Source organism: Melozone crissalis, unplaced genomic scaffold (assembly GCF_028551555.1).
Source record: "Melozone crissalis strain CALT ecotype California unplaced genomic scaffold, PUWL_Pcris_2 ptg000063l_1, whole genome shotgun sequence".
Classification (NCBI taxonomy): Eukaryota; Metazoa; Chordata; class Aves; order Passeriformes; family Passerellidae; genus Melozone; species Melozone crissalis.
In genome coordinates, this window is record NW_026535841.1 from 7,825,690 (window position 1) to 7,839,310 (window position 13,621).

The 13,621-nt window shown below is 52.8% G+C and overlaps 1 protein-coding gene across 5 annotated transcripts in view; it reads left to right on the plus strand.

Moving 5' to 3' along the window:
* The window catches only part of SEPTIN5 (septin 5), a 42,105-nt gene that overhangs the window by 17,479 nt on the left and 11,005 nt on the right, over positions 1-13,621 (plus strand). Inside the window, exon 1 of one of the 5 annotated variants that reach the window (XM_054288980.1) lies at positions 2,759-2,825. The exons of 1 other annotated variant lie outside the window; for it this stretch is intronic. In XM_054288980.1, coding sequence (XP_054144955.1) covers positions 2,811-2,825 — 15 coding nt within the window. In that variant the 5' untranslated portion in view covers positions 2,759-2,810. Of the gene's footprint in view, positions 1-2,758; positions 2,826-9,037; positions 9,063-9,265; positions 9,572-9,598; positions 9,703-13,621 lie in introns of those variants that run through there. 3 more of the 5 variants (XM_054288981.1, XM_054288977.1, XM_054288978.1) reach the window with 3 other exon arrangements.

Genomic DNA, 13,621 nt, shown 5'->3' on the forward strand with positions numbered 1-13,621 from the left:
GCTGAGAGGAGCATAATGTCTCTTCTGGCTCTGAAAAAATGTGTGCTCAGAGAGGAAGTAGCAAGCACAGGAAAAGGGGAGTTTCTGAACACAAACTGTCAAGAATTAAGCAATCTGATTTATAGTATGAAACCTCCTGTTGAGCAAGAAGACTGTCTTCCCTCCCAAGCAGGTGTGACTGGTAAAGCAAGGTGGCAAAGTCCTCCCAAAGTTCAGCTGCCAGACAGGACTAATACTTCTGTAGCCCTCTCCATACAGGGTGTCCCCAGTTTTCATCCCTTTGTTCCTTCTGCCTTTTTTGGAAGCTGCCTAGACTCTCCCATGGTTCCTGCTGCCATTTTCATCCCCACTCCATGCTTTGGTGCTGCACAGGCACCACTAGCACATTTTGCTCTTTTGTGGGGTTGGGTACATGGTTTGCCCAAGCAGTATATATATAAAAATGAAGGCATGGAAAAGGTGTCTGGATAAAGATTTCTTGGCATAACATGATTTCTGCAGGACCCTGATATAGAAAAAACCAGGGCCTGGTAGCTGTTAATTTAGGGATCCTGGCTTCTCAGTGGCATTTCTGGCTTTAAGAGGGCAGGCCAAGAGATGTGGGAACAGCTTTATCAACCCCTCCTCTGCTGTGGTGCCATGCAGAGCAATAATTTGGTGTGGGAGCACTTGGGAGCAAGTCCTCTGTGCCTTCAGGGAAGTGGCCTGTGGGTGGATTAATGATGGAGCTTGGTCACAAAATCAAAGGGGGAGGGCTGCAGTGCCTCGCAGGTGTTCATTTTGCAGAAGGAAGGTATTGGGTCACTGAGGAGGGTGAATTCAGCCTCTGTCCCAACTGGCTGGCTGTTCACTCCCTGTGTGCCCAGGAGAGCAAACCCTCTCTGGAGTCCTTTGCTGTGGAGCTGCTCCTGTGAGCCAGCACATAAATGGAAACAGATGGCTCCATCTCAGTGGTTAGCAGGAATCTCTCACTGCTGCAAAACTGCTAATGAACTCTGGGGCTGGACTGAAGCACACAAGGCTGCTGTGCTGGGCTCCTGGCTCTGCTGGGGTGCCTGTTACTGCCCCCCTGTCACAAGAGCACCAAGATTGCTGAGATGACCCCCCAGCCTGGCAAACTGTGCTGTGTCCTGCAGCAGCCTCAGGCAGGGTGTTCATCTGGGTACTGTAGAGCCACTAGGACCTGTCAGTGTCCACCAGTCTTGGTAAATGATCTGTGTGGTCCATCCTGCCTGTGGGCTCCAGACCTTGCAATTCACACCTGTATTATGGAAGGGCATGGGGAGCCCTTTAGTATCTGACACAATCCCTGCTTGAGATTCTAAGCCAAATAATTCTTCATCTAAAATTCTTTGCTCTGTTTCACTACAAACTCAGACTAACTAGTCTTATTTTTGCCCTACTGGCCAACATCTCCCTGATAAGGAGAAGCAGCATTCAGCAGTTACTGCCTATTACTCTTAATCTTGGAAAAAACTTATTTAAATTCCTTTTGACAGCACAGTTTGATTTAGATGTTCAGTGACTTGAAGTTTTCTCCCATCATCACATAAAATGTGACTCTCCAGTCACACTGCAGGGCACAGGGAAGCAGTGAGTTGTGCAGCAAAGGTGTAACCAGGCTTGGTGTTTGCTGGAGCAAGTAGGTGATTGAGAAGGGGAGAGAAAGGTGTTGGAAAGCATTTCTTGACTCTGTTTTTCATTATTCTGACAGCTGCCCCCCAGGCACAGCCTCAGTGTCTGCAATGGCAGGGTACAAGGAGCCAATGTCAATGCTGGATGGCTGCAAAACCACAGGCAAATCCTGGTCCCCAGCTGCCTTGCTGCCCTTACCTTTTCTTCTTCATTCATGCAGCAAACTGCCAGACTCTGGATCTGCCTGGGTGGTGCCACAGCTGTGCTGGGACCTCCTTGGGCAGCCAGGGCTGTGATGCCCATTGGGAACACCGTCCCTCACTGCTGCCGTGATCCGGTGTGGGCACCGGCGTGTGCCAGGCCCTGGCAAGCCCAGCCAGGCTGTAAATGGTGCAAGAGGCACTGATAATTACCCACTGTGCCATGGCTGCAGTGCCTCAGCCTCGTGGCCTGCGAGCCTGGCACAGCTGGGTAACGCTGCATGCAGCTCTTGGGGGGCAGCCAGCAGTGGGCTGGCTTGGATCACAGGGGAGGGAGGCAGCTGCAAGCTCCTGCAATCTTCTGAAAGGCTTTCCAAAGCTCCTTGCATGGAGCAGGCAGCAGTTTGGTTTTTACAGCCACGTGCAGAACAGAAGCTACCAAGCCCAGGCAGTGATGTGGAGCTGCTGGAAGTCTTGATGGTTTGCACTGGAGGGCTGTAAGCTCCATGCTCTGCATGGATTCAGGCCAATGCCCATGGAGAGAGAACACAGGGTGTCACAGGGTACAAGAAGACAGAATTGACAGATTGTCTCTGAAAGCTTCAGTCTGTACATCTCCTGTGAGGGGGAAACTGGGAAAGTTGTGGATCCCAGCAGGATAAGTTCTCTCTGTCAGGTGGAACTCATGTGTCTGTGCATCTCTGCAGGCCCTGGGGATGCTTGTGCAACCATCAGGGCTTGAGGTATCAGTACTGCTTCCCAGAAAGCCACTTCTTAGTGGCAGGGGAGGACAGACAATCTTGTATGCTCAGTGAGGATCTCTTTGGACACTTCATCTGGGCACACAATCCTCTCCTCTGGGAGCTCTGAGATACAGCTCTGTGTTAAATTGCCCCAATTTCAACATTGCTCCATCTCTTCCTCAGGTTTCCTGCAGGAGGGTGTTATGATCTTTTTCTGAGAGCATCTCACACCATGGCTGAGAACCAGGTACGCTTCTTTAGGCCCTGCCCAAAAGGAGTGTTTGGTACCACTGCTCATAAATGGAGTGTGCTGCAACCCCAGTCCAGCTGATTGCATATTCCTGCTGATTAGCTAATTGCTTCCAATTGCCAACAGCATCACACTCATTGAATTCACACTGTGATTTCTGTGTCACCTGGGGAAAAGGGGCAGGGTGCAGCTATGGGAGGGAAGGCTGTGTTTGCCAGGCTGAAAAGGACAAATGCTACTGCAGTGAAGCACTCAAATCATCATGCAGTTCATTCTGCTGTTCGTATTGAACCAAGAACAACATCCTGGGGAGAAAGGGAGCAAAATTTCCTTCTGACTAATGCTGCTGGATTGTGCAGGGCTGTGGGGGAACTGCCAGCCAGAGAAACCATCAGGAGGGGAAAGGAAATGGAAAGGGAATCTAATTATCCATCTGCAAAGACAGATGCTAGTCCTGACACAGGGCCCAGCCCTGGGCAGGCTGATGTGGGCAGTGACGTTTGCAGACTGTTTTTATGGTGGGGCTGGGAAACAGCTCCTGGGGGACCCCTGTGGGATAGCAGATGGCCCAGCACACATCCCAGAGAGCTGGGGCAGACTGCAAGGCACACAGCTGCTTTCTCCAGGAACACTGGGCCGTGCTGGGCTCTGAGGGACAGCACTTCATAGCCAGGTACAGCTGTGTTGTGTGGAGATGGAGGTGGAGCAAGGCAGAGCTGTGCAAAGGGAGGAGGGTGAGCGCATGGCTCCCTCTCAGCAGGCTCATCTCCATCAATTGGGCTGGGGCTGCAAGCCCAGGAGTGAGGGTGGGAAGGAAGGTGAAGGTCCCTGTGTGCCTCTGCTGTCTCTAGGTGCACAAGGACTCTGCTTCACATTACTGAGTGTGCAGACAGCAGGGAGGGAGGGTGTGTGGCTGGAGCCTGGGTCTCTGAGTCCTTCATCAGGGACCTGCAGGAGACCCCCTAGGAAGGAGAAGGTGCCTCTGCCGCCTTGTTCTGCACAGCTTTTCAGGGTTATTGCTCACACAGTCTGAGGGCAGCTTTTGTCTCCTTGGGTGCCTCCCAGAACCGAAAGTTGCTATAGAGAGCTGACTTTCTCCCCTTAATTAATGGAATTAAAAATTATTTGGCGAGCTGAGTGGGCTTATTCTCCTGTCTTGTGGGCATCAGCTACTGCTAAAGTTATGTTAATTGTAGGTGGAAGATAGAGGTTGGGAATTCTCCCAAGACAGTTGGCTTTCATCCCCCTAATAAGGTTTTTGAGAGCCTGCTGGGAGGACAGCAGGGTTGAGAAAGATCTCCTAGCAGACGTGGGAGTATCCATGAGATGGGTGAACTGGGAATGAATCAGGAGAATTTCTGCTTGAGTGGAGCATCTTTGTTGTCCACTACCTTGCTGTCCATGGTCTGTGCTCAGTGTGCTGTTTGCAGGTGTGGTGCCCCAGCCTGGACTGTCTTCCCCTGTGATGCCCTTGGATTAGCTCCTGCTGGACCAGGTGTAGGTGTGTCACAATGGTCCTCTCTGGTTCAGGATTCAGCCTCTTTGGTAGACAGGCCTGATCCTGCATCCCTTACTCACGTGAGCAGTCGTCTCTATTGCAAAGGGACTACTCGGTGAGTAAGGATCGCAGGATTGGGACCACTACCTGTAACTTAAACTGCACCTTCTGTAGGATCCTGTCCCAACCTTTTCCTATTCATGAATGTTAACATGCACCAAGAACTTCCAAAACTGATGTTCTTGTCATTTGGATGGAGAACCTGAGAGCTGGAAGAAGCAGTGCCTTTCCATTGCAGAGGATAAATCACCATTTTTTTCCATCCTCTTGACCAAACCACTCTCAGCTCAGCCAGCTTCTGTGCCCCAGAGCAATGTGTACCTGTTTGTCTCCCAAACACTTGTTCCTGGCTTCCCAGGCTGGCAGGGCTCTGCTCTGCCTCTCCCTGGTTTTCCCAGCTGCAGCTTTGAGATGAGAGGCCGGGCATCTAAGTCAGATCTGTGCTGCAGAGCTGGAGAGTGAATCGGAGGAGAGATGAGCAGCAGAAGTGCCGAGACTGCCACAGACCTTCTTGCACCACCCGGCTTCTCCTTCTGTCTTAACAGGCTAAATTTGGAACCCTCTGCCCTGCGCTAAGGAGTATGTTCGAAATGGGAGGAAGCAGCGAGGGTGGCAGGTTTGCCCTGTACGTGTGGCCCTGGCCAGGGCAGCCGCCGGGGCTGTCCCCGCTCGGACCCGGCCCTGGCGTGCGCGGCTCCTCCCTCGCGCGGAGCGCTCCGGGACCGCAGCGCGGCTCCTGCCGCGACAGGAGCGGGCACCGACCGAGGGGCTGCGGGGAGAGACCCGGGCACAGACCGAGGGGCTGCGGGGGGAGACCCGGGCACAGACCGAGGGGCTGCGGGGAGAGACCCGGGCAGCACCGAGGGGCTGACATCCAGCCAGCTCCGCGTCTGCCCAGTTTGTCCTATCGTGCAGATTATCCCAAATGAGGAGCTGGGTGTGAGAAGCTCTGTGAACTCGCTCCAGAGCAAGTCACGAGTTTAAATAAGCAGGAGGCAAATTACGGTCGTGGCTCCTTTTTAAGAGCTGGAAGTGGAGGCATGGCATGAGTCACACAGTGCTGCTTGGGAAGCACGAGGCACTTCAAGAGGAAGCAGGGAGCATAAATACCTTTGAAATAGAATTTGATACATTTCTGGAGGGATTATGTGCCAAAGCAGCAGTGATCCTTGAGCGGAAATTAAAAGTTTGACCTGTGGGATAGGTAAAAGAAAACATGAGATCTGGCTGCTGTGCAGATTATGCTTGTGGCACTGAACATTGCAGAGGATTAATCCTGTGCTTTGGGATTTCTGCATTTCTTATCTGGTATCTTGCTTTTTCCTGATCATCACAGCATGAAACCTGGCTAAAGAGTCAGGGCTCTGATGCTCCCAGAAGCCACTTAGATGGAGCCTTGCTTGCAAGTTTGAAGTTAAATTATTCATCAGAGTTTAGATCAGCAAGGCTTTTTCCCTTGGATCAGGTCAGCAGGAGCCTCAGGGTGAGTGTGCAGCTCTGCTGGTGATGGAGCAGTAGAGTTCAGACCTTGCAATACCTGTGAGATTCATCTGTCTGAAGTCAGCACTGATGCTCATTATAGTAGGACAGGAGGCAGCAGGAGAAGGAGGTGGTAACTGAGCCCTGGAGGCTCCCAGCTATGCACCTGCATGGAGGATATTGGCTGTTCCTCATCCTCCATTGCCCTGGTCCAAGCTGGGAGTGGGTTTGCTGCCTGCTGCTGCTCCTGTTCAGCTTGAGCAAACAACTTCTCTGGAACTGCCCTTCCCTTCGTCCTAGAAAACAGCCAGAAAGAAAATTTCCCTTCTGTGGGGAATACTGAAAATAGCTTAGATGTTTCAGAGGAAGAAACATAAATGCTGTTATTACGTGACTGTGTGACCCTGCCAAGCCATGGATAAGCAGTTTCACCACTCTTCCATGCAGGCCAGGCTGGCTGGGTGCATCCCTGGTGGGACCCTGTTGCCTGCTCTAGAGCATCTGTCTGGATCAGACTGAAGAGTTTTCCTCCCATGTCCCTAAGCCCCAGCACCTCTGCCAGGAAACAGCTCCCCTGCAGGTGGAGGGAGGACATCTCTGCTGTCACAGTTTCACAAAGAGCTGGTCTGTGAGGTGGGAAGGACTTGGTGCACCCCAAGTCTGTGTTGCCTTTGCTGACTGTTTGGCAGGTTGGGATTGTCTGCTCTGACACTCAGAAACCTGGACCCTGCAGCCAGTTTGACTCCTGAGCTGCTGCCTGGAGAGGAGCTCAGAGGTGCCAGTGGAAGAAAACACTTTGGATTTGCTCTAGGTCTTGGAAATGCCAAGTTTTTCCCTGCTGAGCTCAGCTGCATGCTTCATGAGATGTGCTCTGTGTTTCTTCTTTTAAGGGTGGTATATATCAGATTTCTTGTTGGAGGAGCAGGCCAGGAATTACACTGGGCATTTCTAGGGGCTGTGTGGAAAAAGGATTGTGATCAGAAAGGACAGGGGCAAAACAAGATTGGCTTGGCTCTCTTTGGGAAGTTTGGACACAGATCAGCCTGAGCCAACAGCTCTGGGTGTGTCACGCAGCACATCTGAGGGACACAAAGGAGTCTGTCATTTATGGTTTGGTGACTCTGAGGACGCCAGATGAGCATCTCTCCTGTCTCTAGGAGGGACAGGAGAGGCTGAGAGCAGCTGAATGTCCTTCAGCATTTTGGAAGCCACAGCATTGGACACTCAGTCTTAAGGTGGTCTCTGTAGCCAAGACCTACTCTACTGTTTCTTTTCCTGAGCTGTTCTCTGAGTTGCCAGGCATGGCCTTCTGACTGGAATTCCTCCCTGGCTGCCAGTCCTGAGAGCATGTGTGATGGTGAGAGCTCAAGGCACTCAGGAGACAGTTGTTCCTTGTTCCTCCCTGCACTGTCAGCACAGCTCCTGGGGCCATGAACAACACTGTGGTTTTGTTGCAACCAAATCGTTGTCGACTTCATCTGTGATCCCAGTCCAAAAGAATGTTCTGATTTGGTGCAGTGGGCTGCTGAGGACACAGCATGTCTCCATGTGCCTTTGGAAGATGCTTGTGGTTGGTGGCCATGTGGCCTGTGGTACTCAGACAAGAGTTTTCCAAGCTATGAGAATTCATGGGAGTTGGAGAGGGTTTGCTTGCAGCTATTGTGGTTTATGGTGTGGAAGGACTGGTGAAACCTCCTGTTATCTTAAGAAGGTTTGGATGCACCTTGGGTGTGCCACAAGCCATTGCTCTAGCTGCCCAGTGCAGGCAGCATGGTGCCATCACTTCTCCTCAGTCATGTGCCCATTCCAGACCCTGGTGGGAGAGTGCCCCAGTCCTGGAAAACGTGGATTAGGTGAATCTAGAGGAAGAAGAGGTGTCAGTGAGCATGGCCTGACCTACCACTGAGCAGGGAGACCAATGCAGGGCTGTCAGCTCCCTGGGGAATGGAGCAATGCAGCAGAGGGAGGGCAGCGCTGCCAAACAGGGACGTGTTCTGAGCAGTGGCAATTCCTGCCACACCTGGATCTCAGTCCAGGCCTTCTGCTTGACTGCCACCCACAGAAACAACTGGGAACAAAACTCAGTGGGTGTAATTAAGGATGCTGATGGCAGAGTAGGGTGGTTTGGAGAAGGGTTTCATGTATGTGGTATGACAGCTGTTGTATGGCAGGGGTTTTCCTGCTGTGGGAGTGTTTCCCAGTTCTCCTCCATTTGTTTTTATCAGCCTCTAGGACATTGTACCTTTGACTTCTGACATCACCCTCCATCAGCTTGTAGGATGGCAGTGTAGATAAAACACTGGGGGGATTCCCCTCTTCTTTCATTTGCACACTCACAGCTGCTCCCAGACTTCAGGCCCCTGGACCTTATAGTGACTCAGTACCTTATAACAGACCCTGGTGTCAGCCAGACTTGGGGTACGTGGTGGAGGCCCTGGGTTGTGGCCCAAGGTGACCAGGGCAGGCCTTGCTGCTCTGGCACTTAGTGGTGTCACTGCTGGAGTCCTGCAGGTCCCAGAGAAGCAGCAGGAGCTCTGGCTGAGAGCAAGGCAGGAGTATGGCTGCAGCCTGTGTCCTTCCCACTGGTGAGCAGAAAGCTGCTCAGGAACCCGTGAGGCAAGGGACAGGTTCCTCCAGCACCACCAGTGCTGTCATCTCTGTCACTTCATTATACATGCTATGGTATTGTCACTTCATTATGCAGATTGTGGTATTAACCCCCTGCTTCCCAGAATGGTGTGATTATATGAAATTAGGAACTTTTGTCTGTTTAATATAAATTCCTGTTCAGTTTCTATCGTTGTACAGAAAAGCTGGAAGGCATATTTTATAGAAAGGTTCAGAACCCAGATGTGAGATTTGAATAACTTTTTGGTGTGCTGGGTTGTTATTGGGTTGGGTTCATCTGCTTAATGAACACACAGATACTTCCTTATTCTGAAACGTCTTCAGAGCTTGAATGGTTGTGTAAGATCCAGAATGCATCTGCTGCTATTCCAGTTGGATTCAGAGATGAGCCTGCGCCACGTGGGGACAGAGCCACGTCAACCAAGACTGCAGTCTGGGGGTTGTGTTTGAACCCTGCTTTTTGGGGGCTTTGTGGACCCTTGAGATCCTCACCCACACAACCAGAAGCAGCAATTTTGCTGAGAGCAGGTTTCCTCCAGCAAACCTTTGTCTGGGCTGCATCAGGCAGGGTATGTAAGAAATCCTGCAGCTGAATAGGCCCATCTGTCACGGGGAGTCAGTGATGGCAGGGACAGCATCCGGTACGTGCGCAGCCTCTCCGCGGGACACTGGCGGGGCAGAGACGTCGCCTCTGGCCTGCGGCCGCGGTGGCCTTTGTCCTGTCCTCGCTGGCAGGCTCCTCCCGCGGCACAGGCGGAGGCAGGAAATCCCGGGCAGCTGCCTGGGAGCCTCCTCGCCTTTCCTCGCCTCTCCTCGGCTCTCCTCCTCGCCTCGGCACCGAGGCGAGCCGAGCCAGCCCTGCGTGTGTGTGCACGCGTAGGCGGGGGGGCTGCCGCATGGATTTAGCGAAGGCCGGGAAGGAACACATGGATTGGGGTTTTTTCCCTTGGCCCGCCGTGGCTGTCCGTCCGTCCTGCCAGCCGCGGTTATGGATTCGATCATTATTCAGGAGCGGTTAGTGGAGCGGCTGCTGTCTCCCCGCACGCAGGCACAGCGAAGCCACCCGGGCAAGCTGAAGGTACAGGGATGTATTTATAGCACTGCGCGATCCGGGGAGCAGCGGGGACAGGAGGGGGGAGGATGGTGCCCGAGAAGACGCGCGCAGCCCAAGATGAGACCTCTGCGGAGCAGAGGAGCGGGAAGCCGCCGGTAAGGGGGGGGACGAGGGGCACGGAAAGGAGGGGAGCAGCACCGAGGGCACGGGGGAGATGCGCGGCGCTTTTGTGCGGTTATCCATGCAGTGATTCCCTGCCTGAATGGCGTGTGCGTGCATGGGGGGGGGGCTCAGGGCAGCAGCGCTATGTGTGCCCACACGCACTCCGATTTGTGTTAATTAACAGTGTTAATGCTGTGCTTTGGTGGCCGCTTTCCTTCTCTTCAGCAAATGCTGGTGGCCGAATGGTTTTGCCGATTCTTCTGTGCTCAGCCCCAGCCCCGAGGAGCAGATGTCCGTGGCAGATGCCTCGGGGGCTGTTTATGTTACGAATTTATGCAGCTTTCTGCAATGAAAGGAAGCAAATGTTCTGCCTGTCCTGCAGGGCTGGGCTGTGCTGGTCCGTGCAGACGCGGATGTGGCGGCCGTGCCTGGCCGGAGGGGACAGGCTGCAGGAAGGGTTGGCTCGGAGGGAGCTGGATGGCTTGTGGGCTGTGACACCGAGAGGGCCCCTTCCCCCTAAAGAGGCAGAGGCACCAGGGTCCTAGCACAGCTCCGTCATTTTTGGGGCTTGCTCCAGACCTTGACACGGATTATTATTCAAATTTGCTGTGGTCCCATATTGTTTAATTTTAGCCCTTTTGAATATACCCAGCAAGGCCCCTTTTATCCCCAGGCTGAATGAAGTCACGTGAGATCTGGGTTGGTTTAAACAGCACATCCAGCAGAGAGGTGAGGGAAGGACAGCAGTGATGGAGGCTGTACTCTGCCTGGGAGGTGCAGACAGCCCTGTGAACACCTCAGTACCAGGATAGCTTCTCCTCTGTGCAACACATCCTGAGTGTTTCTATGCCCCCAACATGAACAGGGCTTGAGCCCACCCAGGGCTTTGTTGCTTGGCTTGAACTCCCAGGGAGGGCACTGGCTGCCCGGGGAGCCCTGGCCACCTCAGCTGGGTGTTAGAGGATGTGAGGATGTGACATTGCTGTAATGTCTGGTGAACCAGCAAGCGGGTGCCAAGGGAGAGTATGGGTGTGTTTTTCTTGGCCTGGGGTGCTTTGGTTTGTGACAGGGTCCCAAAGATTGGCCACAGCTCTTTGTGGCCTTCATGGTGGTGTGTGGGGCACGTTCCCCAGCACGTGGCTGTGGGATGCCAGCGGGAACAAAGGCAGCAGCATGGAGCAGGCAGTGGGAGAGGGGCTCCTTGTGCCAGAGTGCTGCTGGCTTGGCTGGCCGAGGCCCTTTCCTGACAGCTGGAGCTGGCAAGGGAAGCGCAGTGCAGGAACCAGCTGTCCTGGCTCTTGTCAGCTTGATGGGACCTCCCCTGTGAGGGTCAAGAGCACAAGGCTGTGATGCATTTAGGAACTCCCTCTGTCCAAGCCTCTCATCTAATCAATGGATTTTAGCTTTTCATAACCCAGAAAGCCCCCTGTCTCTGTTAGTAGCCCTCCCAGCCTCTCCACCCCATGCAGGCTTGCTCTGCAGGTAGTACCTGGAGGTGGTGAGTGGTGTAGAGCTTTGAGCAAGGCAGACACCAGGCTCAGGAGGCTACTTGGGCTCCTTTAAGTGCCATATTGATGCTGCCATGCTGGCAGAGGTGGAGGTACATCCATCTGATCAGCCATGGACACACTGCAGAACCACAAGGCTGGTGCAGAGACCACGCTGCTGTTCCTGAGGGAGGGCTGTTACAAGAAGGGGATCCCTCCTCACAACTCACTTTGGGTCTCTTGCCTTCACCCTTGACAGGGCCCTGCAGTGTGTCCACGGCTGGTCAGAGGGAGACATGGCTGGGGACAGGGTTTTTCCCCTCACAGGTCTGGCTGCCTCCCATAGTGAGGGAAGCTCTTCTGTTGGTATTGCACTCAGCACTGACCTTCCCTTCAGTGGGGGAAATGACTACATGAGTCATGGGTAAAGGGCAGGGTCCCTGCACCAGCTGGGATTTGCTCATTTTGAATATCATGATTCCACAGAGCTATGGGGAGGCAACCAGGGGTACAGCAAATCCATGGGCTGAACAGAAATGAGAGATCAGGTTCAGCCAGTTACACCTGGCAGAAGTGGAGTTGCACTAGGGTGCAGCTCCCCAGTGTCTCCATTGTCAGCCCTTAGTCATCTAGGTTTAAAACCAAGCAAAACAAGAGAAACACACTCCAAGCCTCAGCCATGGTTTCATCAACACATTACCAGTACTATTTCACATGTCAAATCACTGGAGAGAGCAGGTGATCATTGTCTTTCCAAAGTCTGGTAAAGATCAGAGCAGGAGAAGCACAAAAGGGAAGTATGTTGTATGTTTGTGGTGCTTGCTGGGAAACTCTTTTACTGGAGGAGGTGGACCTTTCACTGTGAGGAGCTGGCTGTTACATGTCCACTTTGGCTGTGCTCATGGATGTGTTTGACCAGGGAGTGAAGCAGCTGGGAGACAGCTCTGGTGCTCAGACAGAGGCTGGAAGCAGAATCTTCTTCCTTGTTTTTGTGACCTTGCCATTATCACGTTTCTCACTCTGCTTTGCACACCTCATTGCCCTTTGCTGAGCCCTCTGGGTGGCAGTTTGTGGTGTCCCCCAGGCAGGCATTGCTCTGCTGCATGCAGCTCATCAGAGCTGCCATCACTCATCACCTGGGGTCCCGCTGCACTGCTGGGGATGTCACTGCCTCTTAGATCAGCCATTACAGCTCTAGTTTAGTTTTCTCTCTGTCCTTTCCTGCCTTTCTGGACTGTGGGGTGATGAAACAACATTGCTTCAGCTATGGGAGGTGAGGGAGACCAGAACCCACAATCACTCAGGGCTAAAATGACCAAGTTTCAGATCCAAACCAAGCCTCAATTGCCAGAAGGCAGTGACAGTGCTAAAGGACAGAGTCCTTGGGCCACCATGGCCGTCAGCCACATCTGTTCCATCTCAGTGGGCAGCTCCAGAGCAGCCATAAACTGGGAGGAGGAGACTCTGTCTTCCCTTCTCAGTGTCCCCAGTGGAACTTTGCAGTCTGTCAGACTGAGGATGCCCAGGGATTCTCACGCAGGGGTACATGCAGCTGTAGAGAGCTGCCTAGGAGTGACATTGCCCACCTGCAGTGTGGAAATAGGGGCAAGTCAGCATTGCCCTAAGCTTGGCACAAAATATGGATCATATTTTGTATTTCTTTGAGTGTGTGGCTCAGGAATGGAGATAGTTAAACTTAGGAACAGAGGTGCTCCCTGCTGTGCCTGGAGAATGGGTGAGGGCAGTCATGTGCTTGAAGGCATCCATGGAATAGGAGCTAGGGCCAGTTTTGAGGAACTCCTGGCTCCGTGGATGTGTCTGTGGTGTGAATCCCAGTGATATCATTATATTCAGTGAAATGCAGAGTCTATCTAGCTCAGGCATTTGTGAATGGCTTAGTGTGCTTGTACAGAGTATGCTATGTTTGTGAGGTGCCTGTGGATTTGTGCTGTGAGGGAGCAATGACAAGGGGCTCTGTCTTGGGGGTGGTTGGGTGGTAGGTAACACTAAATACTAAAAGTAATACTAAAAGTAATACCCTCACCAAAATCATCCTAGTTCTATTATCAATATTTCCACATCCTTCCACTTTCCATGTTCCTTGAACTTTGGTCTCTTCAGAAATAACACAAGAGATTACTCAGGATTTCCTCTTATTCAGCCAGGAGTGGCTGTGACACAGCAAGAAATAATCCCCTCTCAGGTCAAGCAGAAGCTGAGCCACTGTACCTTCCCCTAGACACGGCTTAGGACTGTGCAAGCCCCGGGGTGCTAATTATAGAGCTCTCCATCATGTGGCACACGTGCCTCTGGAGGGAGGGATGTGGAAATGACCTGGGGAGAGGTGGCATTTGGTGACCCTGCTGTGAAGGGAGCCTGTGACTGTGCAGCTGAAGCAGAGTTAGGAAGGCTGTCTGTCAGCAGC